Source organism: Motacilla alba, chromosome 7, assembly GCF_015832195.1.
Source record: "Motacilla alba alba isolate MOTALB_02 chromosome 7, Motacilla_alba_V1.0_pri, whole genome shotgun sequence".
NCBI classification, from domain to species: domain Eukaryota; kingdom Metazoa; phylum Chordata; class Aves; order Passeriformes; family Motacillidae; genus Motacilla; species Motacilla alba.
This window is the reverse complement of record NC_052022.1, coordinates 5,398,189-5,411,971: the sequence shown is the minus strand read 5'-3', so window position 1 is coordinate 5,411,971 and position 13,783 is coordinate 5,398,189. Positions and strand designations below refer to the sequence as shown.

The window sequence follows — 13,783 nt, the reverse complement described above, 5'->3', positions numbered from 1 at the left end:
CATGAGGGAGCTGTAGAGAAGAGCTGAGCACATCCCTGGTGCCTTGGTGGGGCAGAACATCCCAAAAGCCATTTGTGAGGGGATGCTCTGTGGGCACAGCAGCCTTTGGGATGACCTGCTCCTCTCCCACCAGGGCCAGGGTTGGGGTCAGATGGGTTGAAGGCACTTGGGTTATCTAAGAAGGGAACACAGGGACATAATTAACAGATGCAGTAAAGATCTATCCCACGGGAAGGTCCCGTGGAGGAGTCAGGCCTTGTAGCCTGTGTTGGGCAGGTGGGACTTTATCTGGCCATGCAGATTCCCTGAAAAACTTGGAATACTTCTGGGGACAAGGGGGATGTCCTTGCCACAGTGGGACAGCAGGACGGACAAGTCACCAAACACATTTTTCCCTTTTCCTCCTTTGTTTTTCTGAGACTGATATGTGTCCTGTTACAGGCCCTGTGTTTTTTGTCTTCTGCTTTACTGGTGTCCCAGACTTCTCTTGCAAGCTGCATTAGTCAATAATACCACTTTAGGGTAATGGGTCAGGTAGAGAAACAAAAAGCATTCTCATAATGGCCACGACATGATAGAACATGATAGATCTCCAGCATTAAAACCTGGATGTTAATCAGATTTTATTACATTGTTGTTTTCAAGGGCTTGATGCTCTGATGAAAAAAAAAAAAAGAGATTTTTTTTTTCTGATGTGATACAGTGTGGTACAGAATGGGCCCTATAAAAGAACACAGAATGTGAAATGGGCTGATATAAAATGTCCCCTAATTGAAACACCTTTTCTGAAAGCAATTTAGGTGTTGCAGAGTAATGTAGAAGAGGTATAATTAGACTGTGGTCTGATGCAATTGGAAGCCTAGTTCAAATATTCCCCTGAAGCATCTTGGAATAGAAATTACTACAATCCCTAGAGAACACCATATTGAGAGACCACATACATTGCTGAGTTTCAAAAATGTAAGGAAAGCCTTTGACAAAACTCCTCACCTTAGCTTTAAGTGAAATGATTCTGACACAATTATTTTAATCTAAAACCGAAGTGGTTTTGCCCTCAGCTGGGCTGTGCTGGGTTTCCCTGCCCTTATCTCTCTGAGGGCTGTGACAGAGGGACTTTGGGACATCCAGTCAGTGTCACACTACCACACAGGCCTATAAAGTAACTTCTGTTCAGTCACTCACCTGGAAAAAAAGTGAACTTTTAAAAAGTTTTGGTAACTGGTATGTGCTTGCAATCAGAGCAGGTTTTGAAACTAAACTGTATTTTCTCATTAGCATTAATGAGAACAGTGAGGCAAATGAGTTAAGATGTACCTGATTAATCTTCATTTTATAAAAAAGCAGACTGGTGGCCTCCTATTAATTCATACTTGCCTCAGGACAGGAAAGCAGGATCAGCACATTCAAATAGCCCACCTAATACCCTCAAAAATTGTTTTGAAGCCCCACTGCAAATCAGGTAATTTGCTTAATGCAGGCCTCTGGAAAAAAGAGAAGGGAAGATCTTTTTAAGGGATGCTACACTAATAATTCCACAGGAAAACTGAGGATTATAGTGCTCTGCAGGCAGTTTCTAACATGTTGGTAGTTTAAAACATAGCTCTAGACTTTTGTTATGGTTTTGAAACTGTCAGAATACTCTATGTTTGTACTTAGCAGTGTTTAATGCAAGCAGGAATGGTTTATGCTCTCTCAAGGGTGTTCTCACATGACAAAAACTGTATAACATGCATCTTTGTGTGCCTCTTGCTAAGGCAGAAAATGGGAATAGAAATGATATACCCTCAGCAAACAGGCTGGGAGAGGGAAAATAGCAGAGACACTTCAGAAGTGAAGTCAAGCCTCTCAGGGCAGGCTCCTCACTCTTATTTACTCCTGCTAGCAGCTGCAAAGGATAAATATTGGCAGCCATGAGCTTTCCTGAGGTGTTTGTGTGAGGAAGGTCTGTCATAAAGCATGCTCTATCAGGTGTTCATACCCCACCTAAATATGAAAAAGAAATAAAATATCGCAGACACGAGGCTGTGAAAGAGAAAAGCAAAGTGTTGGGCTGTGCAGCTGATCTGTGAAATAGGATTTCCCCTTCCAGAGCAGTTATTCCACACAGCACATCAGAGGGAGGGAGAGGGCTAAGGAAGAGATGAACGATCTGTATTAAACCTTTATGATCTTTAAATTACCTTTAATTTACAAAGTGTGGCCGGGTGGAATTGGCAGAGCTGGCAGACGGCGTCGTACAGGGTCAGCACTCGGGGATTGCTGTACTGCAAGCCATCGTTAGTGATCTGAATGATACAAAAATCATCCTCAGAAGTAATAATGCTCCATATGGAGACTGTCTGCTCGTGGTGGAGCACATACCACTGCCCCCTTGAGCTGGATGCGTGCCAGCAAGATAAATTAAACCACTTGTGAGGGGCTCTGCGAGCTAACAAATTGCTTAATGCTCCAAAGTGGAAATTCTTCATTAATAACCAAAAGATCTTTTGGCTCAGCTGGCATTCAGCTTTCTGACTGCTATTAGGTTTTATCCTGAAGGTAGGGTTGGTTTTTTTGTTTTTTCCCTTTTTTTTTTTTTTTCTCTGATACCCTCATGGAAGGTTTACTCAAGTACTACAAGGGGGATTTCAAGGAGTTGTGAAACACAATTAACATTTTTGGCTGGCACTCAGAACCGCTTTTTTACTAACAGCAAATCCATAAGTAAAATCCTTGGCCTGAAAGTGAAAAAAAAAAGAATGTGTATCATATAGGTTTATTTCAAATTAACCTTATAAAAGATGCAAGGGAGGACAATATGAGAGAGAAACAGTCTCATTTCTGTAGGAAGGTGCATTGGAGCAGTCACCTCTCCCAGCTCATAATGGATAATTCAGAAAGCCTTAAATACAGCCTTTTTGATATAAGAATGCTTACACAATACAAAAGAGTTGAGTAAATTAATATTTTAATTTTTTCACAGTGAAAATGAAAAGATACCAGAGAAGTGTGGATAAGTGGAAAGCTTTTGAGCCTGCTTTGTGAGATGTCTCGAGGGGTGTGAACCTTGAAGAGCACCCGAAACCCTGGGGAAGGCCATGCTGTAGACACTGATGACAACCAGCAGGAAAGCAAAACCCTTTTGTAAGGTATTTTTCAGGTTTTGTCTTCTGACAGTCAAAATAAAGCTGCTGCTAAGCAAATCTAAAGGATTTGCTTTGGATTCATCAGGTGCCCCTGTGTTTTCTTGCTATTAAAAACCAATCCCCAGCTCTCCTCCATCTCTCCTGAGACCACAAAGCTGAAACATCCTTGGTCCCTTTGCAGGGGATTTTTACAAGACTGAGGCCATAAAGTTTTTGATCAATCAATAAACTCTTCCAGCTCACAGAAAGAATGCTAAGATAAATTGAACAAAGATAAACAGAAGTACAGAGAGAAAAAAATACTTGGTAAGTTTCATAAAAAGCAGCAAGTATCATGAATTGGTTGAGAGTTCATGGAAGAGAATAGAGCAGATTCTCCCACAGTGTCTCATGGGATGGTTCTGCATTTTGAGCCGAGTGTTTGTGGTCTGCAGAAACCACCACAAGGGCAGGAACAGGCAGCATTCATGGATATTCACAATTTCAACTTGGGGAAGTGAAATAACGTCTTTGGACTAATATAAATTGATTCAAGAGTTCATTGATCTAGTAAACTTCATTGTTTTAAGGAAAATATTAGAATATTGACATATTAGATTATAGTGTGCTGTACTACAGGTTAAAAAATGTTTTAAAAAGAAATAAAGGGTTTCTCCTGCAGTTTGAGAAAAAACTCAGACAACCTCCCTGTAGACCTGCTCTTCCCTGAAAGACTCTGGCAGCAAGACTTCCATTAAGAATTTAATATTCCTAATGCAATTTAAGCTTAATTTAAATTCATTATTTTACTGGATTGTCCAATGTTGTCTCAATATCAGTGTACTAATAATGGGTGAAAAAATGGCTAGACAGGGAAAAATATAAAAAGCTGTAAAATTGCACTAATTGTTCTGTCTGAAGTGAGCATTGTGAGTGAGATGTAACTCCTGTAATTTGATTATTTTTTAATCTTTTTTGTTTCTACATTCTATTATAAACATCTATTTTGGTCTCTTTTTAGAATTGAGCTGGCTTATATAGCTATTTTAATTGCTTTTTCATTAGTCATCTTAGTGATGTGGAACAAACACTTTGATGAGAACTGAGCTGGGCAAACCTTTAATTTGTTTGGACCTTAAGAGGCAAAAAACCACTTGTTTGCTTGGGCATAGGTATCATCTGGAAAGAAGGAGCTGCTTCTGCAGAAATGCAAAGGATGATCAGGAACTCTGTCGCTTCTGCCTCAGGTTTTTCAACCATCATTAAATGATCTTGGATATTGGCATCAATCTACGTGGACTTTGTTTCCAAAAAAAAAAAATTCTAAAAAAAAATTTTCTAAAAAAAAGTTTCTAAAAAAGTTTCAAAAAATACATTGAAAGGTGTAAAACTATGCTGAATTCAAATTCAGTTTTTGCCTCACTGAATTCTTTTCGTGATTTTTTTTCCATTCTAGACGAATACAACACCAGCAACTTAATGAAAAGGATGAGAGCTGCTTCCCAAATTAGATAAGTGCCTGCCAAGCTCTTTCACCTCTTCACCCAGGCATCTGCCTGGACAGCTCAAGTCATCTGCTGCCCAAGCATGGGTTTGTATTTTGATATCTCAATTAATTATGCCAAACACTCTGGTGTAGCCACATGTACTTTCTTATCTGTGTTCAGCAGCATGTCACGGGAACAATGGGCAAAATCTGAAACATGAATACAACAGGAGATTAAATGAAAGAGCACTGAGAAGAGCTGCTGCTCCCCCAGTGCTGGTAGTGAAAAAAGCTGGTATGAATTTTTTCTGATTCCTTTGAACTTTGATTTGGGAAGGGGGAGAGATTCTGAAAATATTGAACAGTGACATTTCCAGAAAAATTGTGTTGACTTTTGGTTCTGAAAAATCCTTCAGCTACGTTTTGAAAAGCAGATACATAGATACATAACCCAGATCATCAATAAGTCTTATGAGCTGCAATAAGTCTTAAGAGGAATTTTCTGGAACATGAATTTTTGAACACCTGTGGAATTAATTGAGAGTAATTTTTTATCTTGAAAAGCTCCATGATTTTGTTCTCTGTGCTGCTATGTAAGGCCAGCTGCCTTTGAAACTGAGCACTAGGCTCTGCCTTCCCAATTTGTTCATCTAAAGATCCACAGGAGCTCCAGATTCACGTGTGGACTGAGATGATTTAATTGAGCTGTGTAGCCTTCAGCCTGGCTCCTCTGCAGGGTTTGAAGGAGAGGGAAAGGGCACAAAGCTTGCAGGTGCAGAGGTTTTCTGGAGCTTTAGTGCATGGAAAGAGTTTTTGTAGCTGTTTTTGAAGGGAAAGAATTAGAAAAACTGTACAGACCTCCTCAGGGCTGAAAGGAAGCACTTGAACACAATCAGAATTGCAATAGACCTGTGCTGTGAGGACGATGTCCTGGAACACTGGAGAAACTTCCTGTGTCCACACCAGGATTTTAGCTGTCCTCTTGGGCTAGGAACACCCAAGGTGTCTCCCTCTCAGGTCCTTCTACCATGAGAGCATTTTATCTCACAGCTGGCTGAGTCCAATACCTTTTTGGAGCAATTTTGGTGCTATTTTGGAGCCCTGGGCACCTTCCCTCCTGGTTCAGCCCTGTTGTTTGACACAAGGAAGGTCCAAGGTCCACCCCAGCAGCAAACAGTCAGGCTCTGCACCCACAGGGTTTTACCCTTATGTCCTAAACTCCCAAATCCTTATTTTTTTTTTATTTACATGACTTACTAGAAGATGTGCCCTGCCAAACATCTTTCTGTTTCCCCCAGGCCATGTGGCAGCACGTGTGCCCAGCTGGGTGCAGGCAGCTGCACGGTGCAGGACAGGCAGGGGTGAGGGGAGTGTTTTACATGTTTCATTTTGCATGCTGCAATTTTCAGAGCACATCTGCAGTCTCCCTACAATGGCAATATATTCTTCTCAGCTTCAGAGCCTTTAAAAAAATCTCAGTTTTGTAGAAAACAACTGATCTGCAGAAAATAACCATCCAGGCCTAGAGTGAGTCCAAGGGCAGCAGGCACGCAGGGTCAGGAAGGCACTGGTTTCCGGGGCATATTTAGAAAAATAGGTACCATTTTGTGGAAAAAAAAAAAGGCTAAAACTGCAGCAGAAAACCCAGAAGAAGCAGATACTGCATGTGCTTCTTCCTGCAGCGATTCAGACCACGACTGTGACCGTGACATCCCAGCTCAAGCCTGCCCAGGAGCCAGCCCGGGCACGCAGGGAGTCAAAGCTCTCTGACACTTGCTGCCTAATCAGGACTTTGAGATGGGGTTTTCAGAAATGGAATACTAATGATTAACAACTGATTAGCACAACTGCATCAATTTCAGGTGATTACCTCTAGAAGTGGTTGTAATTTGCCCTTTAGGATTGGCTACAGAGACACCTGGGTTTAGCTCATTGTTTTGGTTGGTGGGGTGGTTTTTTTTTCTCTACATGACATTAGTGTGAGTATTTCTACAGGCATTTTCATTTCTGAAAGGAAGAGAACTGTGCTTTGCATTTTAATTTACCATGACAACTGATTTTCCCTTTCTAAAACGTTTCTAAGAAGCATAATAAAATTCCTACTTTCACTTGCCATCTTGCGAACGGTTCGTCACCGGCCACGAAGTGCACAGCCTCTGTGATGTTCAGGAGTGGGATCTGGCAGTCAACAGCCTCAGAGCTCAGGAAATCTGCTTTTGTGCTTTCTTCTTCTCCTGATATCCATTCACCATTGAGATGCTACAGTAAAGCAGAGGGAGAGTGCAGAAAATGAAGGCTCATAAAGAGATTGCAGTTGTCAGTGTATGTTTATATTTCTAATCAATAATATGAGGCATTCCTAGGTGGTTTATTTAAAAGGAAACATGCTGTTACTATAGCTACAGTAAAGGGGAAGCCATGCTTAGCTAGGAATGCAGGTGGTCTATTGATTTAGGAAGCGCTGTGGTCTGCACTTGGGAGGAGCAGCTGGAATGAGATGGGGTGATGTAACTGAGTAACGTTGTGTTTCCTGCTGGAGCTCAGCAGCTGGCTCGTGGCTCCTTGAAGGTCATGTCAGCTACTCCTCCAGATCAGCTGCACCAAACATTCCAACTTGGAAAGAGCCTGTGGAGCCCTAAGGGGGCACAGCAAATCTCAGCTGTGCCTTGTGAGCATGCCAGCACCGACTGGGAGTCAGGCTGAGTGTCTGTTCTGAGGTGGATTTATGAGTTTAATCAAACATTTCATATCTGAGGATGCTGATCCACCAAATAACTCAGTTGCAGCATTGCCTGTGTATAGTTGTTTATGATAAAATTACAGTGCTTGCATAAGAGATGGGTTTGATGCTCATCAAAACCTCTGATTTAGTGTTGAAGTATGACTAAGAAAATTCAAATAAGATCCTCTCTAACTGGGGTGAGGAAACCCTATATTCAACCACAAAACTTAGCATTTAAATACGTTTAGAAAAACAACCAAGTGTAGTGATTCCAGATGTACAAAATGAGAAATAATATTGTGATTTCAGGCTTCAATGGACTACAGAGCAGCTGAACAAAACAGGAGTCAAACAAAACTCCACAGAGATAATGAGCAAGAACTCATAGCTGTGCATTTCCAGGGAACCAGTCCTGGAAAGGTCTGAGCCTCTTCAGCTCCCCTCACTTGTAGCAAACACATTGGCAGTGGGCTTGGAAGGTACTTGTAACCTGATGAAGCAATGAGGGAAGATAGCACAGATCAGAGCAAAAGACTTCTATATAAACATGTCAACATTGGACTGTATCATCCATATTTTAGGGGCCAACAGGAGGCAGCTTACGATTAGCCTGGTGAGCTGGCAGTGCAGGCTGGGAGTGTCTTTGAAGCCGAGGCCAAACACCCGGATCCTGCTGCACTCCGAGGCTCGCACGTCGCAGAGGCCCCCGTTCTCCAAGGCTGTGATTGCCAAAGCTTGCTCTGCAGGGTGAGATGGACACAGAGCTTTAGAGAGCAGCACTCACACGCTGTTCCGTTCTGCTTCAGCAGAGATTTTGTTGTAGCTGTTCCTGGTTGTTGTAGTTTAATACTTTTCCTTAGGGCCTTCCTTGCCTCCCTGTGGGTTTCTCTTGAACAGAGAAACAGCAGTTGTCAGAAGGGGAAGCAGCAGACCTCCATTAAATATTGTCCTGTGCACCCAGTGCTGAAAGATGTGTCATGAGTGTCAGGGCTCCTGAATTGATTCTTTGAAGCTTCGTGTTAAGAGGTCTCCAGGGCTAAAACTTCTGTTGACCTAAGTATCCAATGGCAATGCATCTGCTGAGCCAGGTGAGAGGGGTAATACATCCCTGACCCAGGCAACAGGATGGGAGAACAGCTGAGAGGACAAGGCCTCATCCCACAGCATAGAGAAACATGGGACAAGAAATGACCGTGCCACCAGGATCCCTGGAGTGTTAAAAAGCAGGAGGAAAGCCAGCCCTATGTTTTTGGCTTTTTTTTTTTTTGTTTGTTTGTTTTTTTCCCCTAAAGTTTTGGCAGCAGTAAAAGGGTCCTTAAAGTAAAGCTTTCTTGTGAGGGTTAAATCATTAATGGTAGCACTCAGCTCTGCACTGTGTCAGCACAAAGGTCATGCACCAGCTAAGTTTCACTTAAATGCTACATTAAGGCCTTAAGTAGAGCTTAAGTGAAGTACAGCCTGTGCTGGCCCTCTTACAAGGCTGACTTCCACCCATTACTGTTTTAAAAATGTTTTATGGCTCTCAGGTAAAGTTTCATTTGGGTCCTGTTGTACTTTGGGTATTCACCTTTTACAATTGCTCATTGCTCTCATATTGGGTTATTTCTACAGAGGAAAAATGCAAGTCCATTGGATGTTAGGATTCACATCTTTAATTAAGGAAAATGATAATTTGGTGGGTATTTGCACCAGCTCTTGGGTAGCATAAGACTCAGAATAAGTCATCAAAAGACATCAATAATAGCAGTCGGTTGGGATCATGGCTGAATCTTTTCATTTATACTATTTGTAGATCTAGTGGTCGGGGGAAGCCACTCTGATAACAAGTAACACAGAGCAGAACATTTTCTTCTTGTCTCCTGAACACCACTTAATAGCAGGGGCATGACCAGGAGCCCTGGGAGGGATGTTGCTCACCAGCAGAGTGGAGTCCCAGTTGTTATCCCTGTTTAACTTCCTCTTCCCTGCCCCATCCCCACTGCTCTGACAAGGCAATATTGCCCATCAGTTTTCTCTGAGCTGTAGCTTGGCTAGAACAGAAGCTCTCCAACACCTAATATTTTAATGGTACCTTAGTTCAGCTCTGATTTGAGGGGTAAAATGCCCTGAGTGGAGCTGATAACCATTCCCAGCACCTCGCTGCTCCTTTAGGGCTCTGCCATTTAGGCTGTCATTAGGAAAAATGCTGTTTAAACACTGCCATCCCACCAGATTGCAGCCTGTAACAACAGAGCCACATGACTTGTGTTTTTCCAGAGGAAAAAAAAGGAAGGAAAGCAACATAAACATAAAAACAAAGAAAATACTTTTTTTTCCCTCTGCACTTCTGAAGTGCTTTTAGCTTTTCTTTCATTTTTTTTTTTTAATTGATCTTATTGCAGCAGTATTACCAACACTGCTGGACACTTTGCAATATTTACAAGAAGAGAAATCGTTTACAGCTTATCAGCTTTCATCAGTTACTGGTGGATTCCTGTAATGTACAAAACTATTAGTCAGATGTGGTGACTGGTTTTGATAAATTGCCTTCTTCTGTGGTTGGTGCATAAAAATTAAAAAATAAAAATGCTTCATTATGTTTTTCATGAGATTTTAATAGTTAGCCCCACTAGTACTGAGGTAGCTTGGATTGCATTAATGTTTTCATTATCACTGCAGATTTTCAGGCTTCTGTGGGTGAAGCAGAATCTCAGAGCCTGGGAAGGAGTAGGGCACAGGAATGTGCTCCTGCAGCCCTTCCTGCTCCACAAAAGCACTCTCAGCTCTGTTGATTAAAGCCCTGTACTTCCCCAAGGGTTTCCTTACATCTTCATGGCCACAGTCCAGTGTCAGAGTCAGGGAAAGATTACCCAGCCCCAGTGCTTTGCCCAGTGACTTACAGTATCAGCTCAGCATTTTGTATTTATTTCTCTCAAACCATTCTGCACACACTTGTCAGGGTTTAACCAGGAGCTGAATGTCACACAGGCACTTCTCACTGCCCCTCCTGATCAGGGAGACAATCAAAAGGAACAGAGTGAGAAAATGTGTGAGGGCAGGTTAATGGGAGAAAAAAGGAAGAAAATACAGTAATGATAATAATCATGATAAAATGTTTAGAATATATACAAGTTGTACACAATGCAATTGCTCACCACTTGCCAAGAGATGCCCAGCCAGTACCTGAGCAGTGACCCCTGCCCAGCTTTCCCCCAGTTTATGTACTGAGAGTGATGCCATATGGAATGGGATATCCCTTTGGTCAGTGGGGGTCAGCTGTCCTGCTGGTGTCCCCTCCCAGCTCTCTGTGCAGCCCCAGACTCCTTGCTGTCAGGGCATGAGATCCTGGAAAGTCCTTTCCTTAATGCAAACATTACTTGGCAACAACTACAAACATCAGTGTCTTACCAGCTTTAAATCTGATGGGAAATAAAAGTAATTACAATGTCCCTTTTTTAAAGAAATTCATGCTATAGTTCAGCCTTTAGACCTCAGTATAGGCAGTACATAAATACTGATAAGGGTTGTTATTTTTATATATATACATATTTAATGTCACATGTAATGGGTGTAGGAATTTTAGGAATTTTAGGCATTTGGTTTTAATGAGGGCTTCTGTCTGTCTTCCCCTCTGCCTAGTGTTGTTGCATTTTAGCCAGTTTCAACCAAAAAAGGGAGAGGAAATCTCCCTTCCACTGGCTTTGGAAAAGTCTCCTTGCTGTTGGCAGCTGGGCACTCAAACACCCAGACCCTGCTCTTGCTGGGAACAGGGATCAAGGTATAGTTCATGGAGGGGGAGTTGGAAATCCAGAGAGCTGCTGACATCAGAAGGAAATATTGGAGAGCCTGAAAAACCCCAGTGAAAGGGCTGCAAGTAGTGCAGCTAAAGACTGGAGGGAAGAAGGATGGGGGCAATAAAAAGAGCTGGGGAACATCACAAAGGTGAGAGTGAGGGCAAAAGTGCAGAGAAAGCAGAGGTTGTGGAGACCTGGGATGGATGTCTGATGTGTGTAGAGGGGCAAGTTAGAGAGGTGAGAAATCTGTAGGTAATCAGGCAGTTCTTGGAAGGTGCTTGTAAAAGGTATGATATATTTGAACATTAATAATTTATGTTTAGGGAGCGTGAATGTCAAAATACCACAAAATCCTAAGCAGAACATCCTCCTTCTTTTCTCTGTATGGACCATAGGCCAAAAATGTGCTTTGACTTTTACTAATAGATTAAAAACTGAAGCTCAGGGTGGCACCTGGGGCTCAGATGTGTGACAGGGTGCCGCAGTTATGGAGGAGGATTTAAGGAGCTGTATGTTCACATCCACTGGCTCAGGCATGGTCATCCCATTGCATTTCCAGTGCCCAGTCTGTACACAAAGCAAGTAAATGCAAAAAAAAAAAAAAAAAAGGAACTGTCACCTGGCAGAACATTGCATTGGGACAGTGTGAACAGCAGGAAATGTTGGGGGAAAAAAAAGTAAAAATAAAATAAATTCTTGTGTTTTAATGAAGCTATCTTGAGATAATTGGAGAGAAGGGTCTGGAGTTGATGGTGGAAATCTCAAAGGCCTCCAGACAGAATAAAGGATCTGTCCTCTTTGGTTTGCAATGCTTGTCCTCAAGGCACACCTCCCCTGCCTTCCCTTCCTTCTCCTCCCATCTCCAGTAGGAATTGCCAGGAATTTCAGAACTGCTGACAGTATGGTTTCCTTCTGTAATCATTTCCATGAATCAAAGCTGACAAGGAGCACAGGCTAAATAATAGACTGAACCCCCCATCCCCCAAATACATGGATGGTTTCACAGGTATTTTTTGCAGTGTATTATGTAAATAATATGCACAGTTGTAGAAGTACAATGAAGACAGTTGACACAAAATCAAGAATTTTGCAAATCTACACTTATTGAAGTCTTACTGACAGAGAGAAATGGTTCATGTTGGATTTACCATTTGATTAGAAAAGTATCCCAGCACAAATAAACTTTCTTCTGCAATGTTTGAAAACTACACATGAGGCTTTGGGCTGGAGCAGCACACCTGAAATTGAAACCAGCAGGAATTTTGTTTGAATAAAGAAAAGGAAAGAAACTACCCTGCCTTTCTTAAAGGGGTGATAAATTAGCAATCTAAGCCATGAAAAGCAAATCAAGAACCAGACCATAAGTGCTGGGTTGGGTTAAATCTTTGCTGAAGTGAGAAAGTAAATGGCCCATGATGCCCCTTCCTTGGAATCAGGCAGCTGATTGAACAATTTTCCATGCCAGAGCTTGCTGGTGTGGGTGTGGACCTCCAGCTACCATAGGCATGAGGGTTCTGTATCAGAGCAAATTGATGCCAAATTATCTCTGCAGCTTGGACAGAGCAAGTCTGAGTCTGCCTCCATCCAAATGTTTGCACAAATATTGTATTTCTTTTGTATATAAAGTTATTTTTGTAATCATAGACACAATCATCAAATGCATTATCCTGGAACTTGTGCTACCCATGACCCAAAGCTCATTTGATAATCCTCCCTATGAAAAAGCTACCAGCCATATGCTCTTTGCCAGAACACTGGCACATCAGTGACCTCCCTGGCTTCTGAAGGAAAACTGTGTTTTTTCCTGCTTCCAAACCCAGGTCTCAGAGGACCAGAGCAGCTGAAGTAGCTGGGGGTGTCTAGTTTGGAGAAGAGGAGGCTCATGGGCACCATCCCTCTACAGCTCCCAGAAAGGAGGCTGTGGCAAGGTGTGGGTTGGTCTCTTCTCCCAAGTGGGAAGTGACAGGTCAAGAGGAAATGGACTCAAATTGCAGCAGGGAAGGTGTAGATGGGATATTATGGAAACTTTCTGGGCTGAAAGGGTGGTCAAGCACTGGAATGGGCTTTCCAGCGAAGTGGCAGAGTCACCATCCCTGGGAGTATCTGAAAGTGGTGTGGATGTGGCACTTGGGGACATGGTTTAATGCTGGGCTTGGTATTGCTGGATTAACAGTTGGACTCACAGACCTCAGGGATTTTTCCAACCTAAACAACTCTTGTTTCCATAGTACCAAACTCTAGATCTGTGACCTTTTGCTGGCATGGAGTGGATCTGGTTTTCTGCTTTGAGGGTCTCTGGTATCCAGTATGGATTGCAGAAACGAGCCCTGAGAGAGCGTGGGGAAAAAACATTTTGCAAGAGCTCCCTGCATGTGAGAAATGGCCTGGCTCAATTTCACACTGAAAGCATCCATGTGCTGCAACAATATGGTAGATTATTTTTTGCTTTAGAAAACTCACTGTGACATTTTAGGTTTATTTAATCCTTCTATTTTTAAAAGGCTTGCTAGCAATGTACTTCAGCAATAGAAAAGAAGAGGATTGTGCTGTTGAATGCAGAATATTTCTTCTTTTCCAGATGGCCTGGAGAGGTGACCTTGTGCAAGGATCTGGTTGTGCATTCATGGTGCTCACTGGCACACCAAAGCAGGTCTCAGTTTTTGTCCCTCAGTGCCACTTTAGGGAAGAACCCTTGGCA

The 13,783-nt window shown here is 42.4% G+C and overlaps 1 protein-coding gene across 1 annotated transcript in view; it reads right to left on the bottom strand.

The window, feature by feature from the left end:
- LOC119703311 (von Willebrand factor D and EGF domain-containing protein-like) overlaps nucleotides 1–13,783 on the bottom strand; it is a 168,753-nt gene that overhangs the window by 67,450 nt on the left and 87,520 nt on the right. Inside the window, exons 12-14 of the mRNA XM_038142997.1 lie at nucleotides 7,916–8,052; nucleotides 6,694–6,849; nucleotides 2,181–2,285 (exon numbers count right to left, since the gene is read on the bottom strand). Coding sequence (XP_037998925.1) covers nucleotides 2,181–2,285; nucleotides 6,694–6,849; nucleotides 7,916–8,052 — 398 coding nt within the window. The remainder of the gene's footprint in view (nucleotides 1–2,180; nucleotides 2,286–6,693; nucleotides 6,850–7,915; nucleotides 8,053–13,783) is intronic.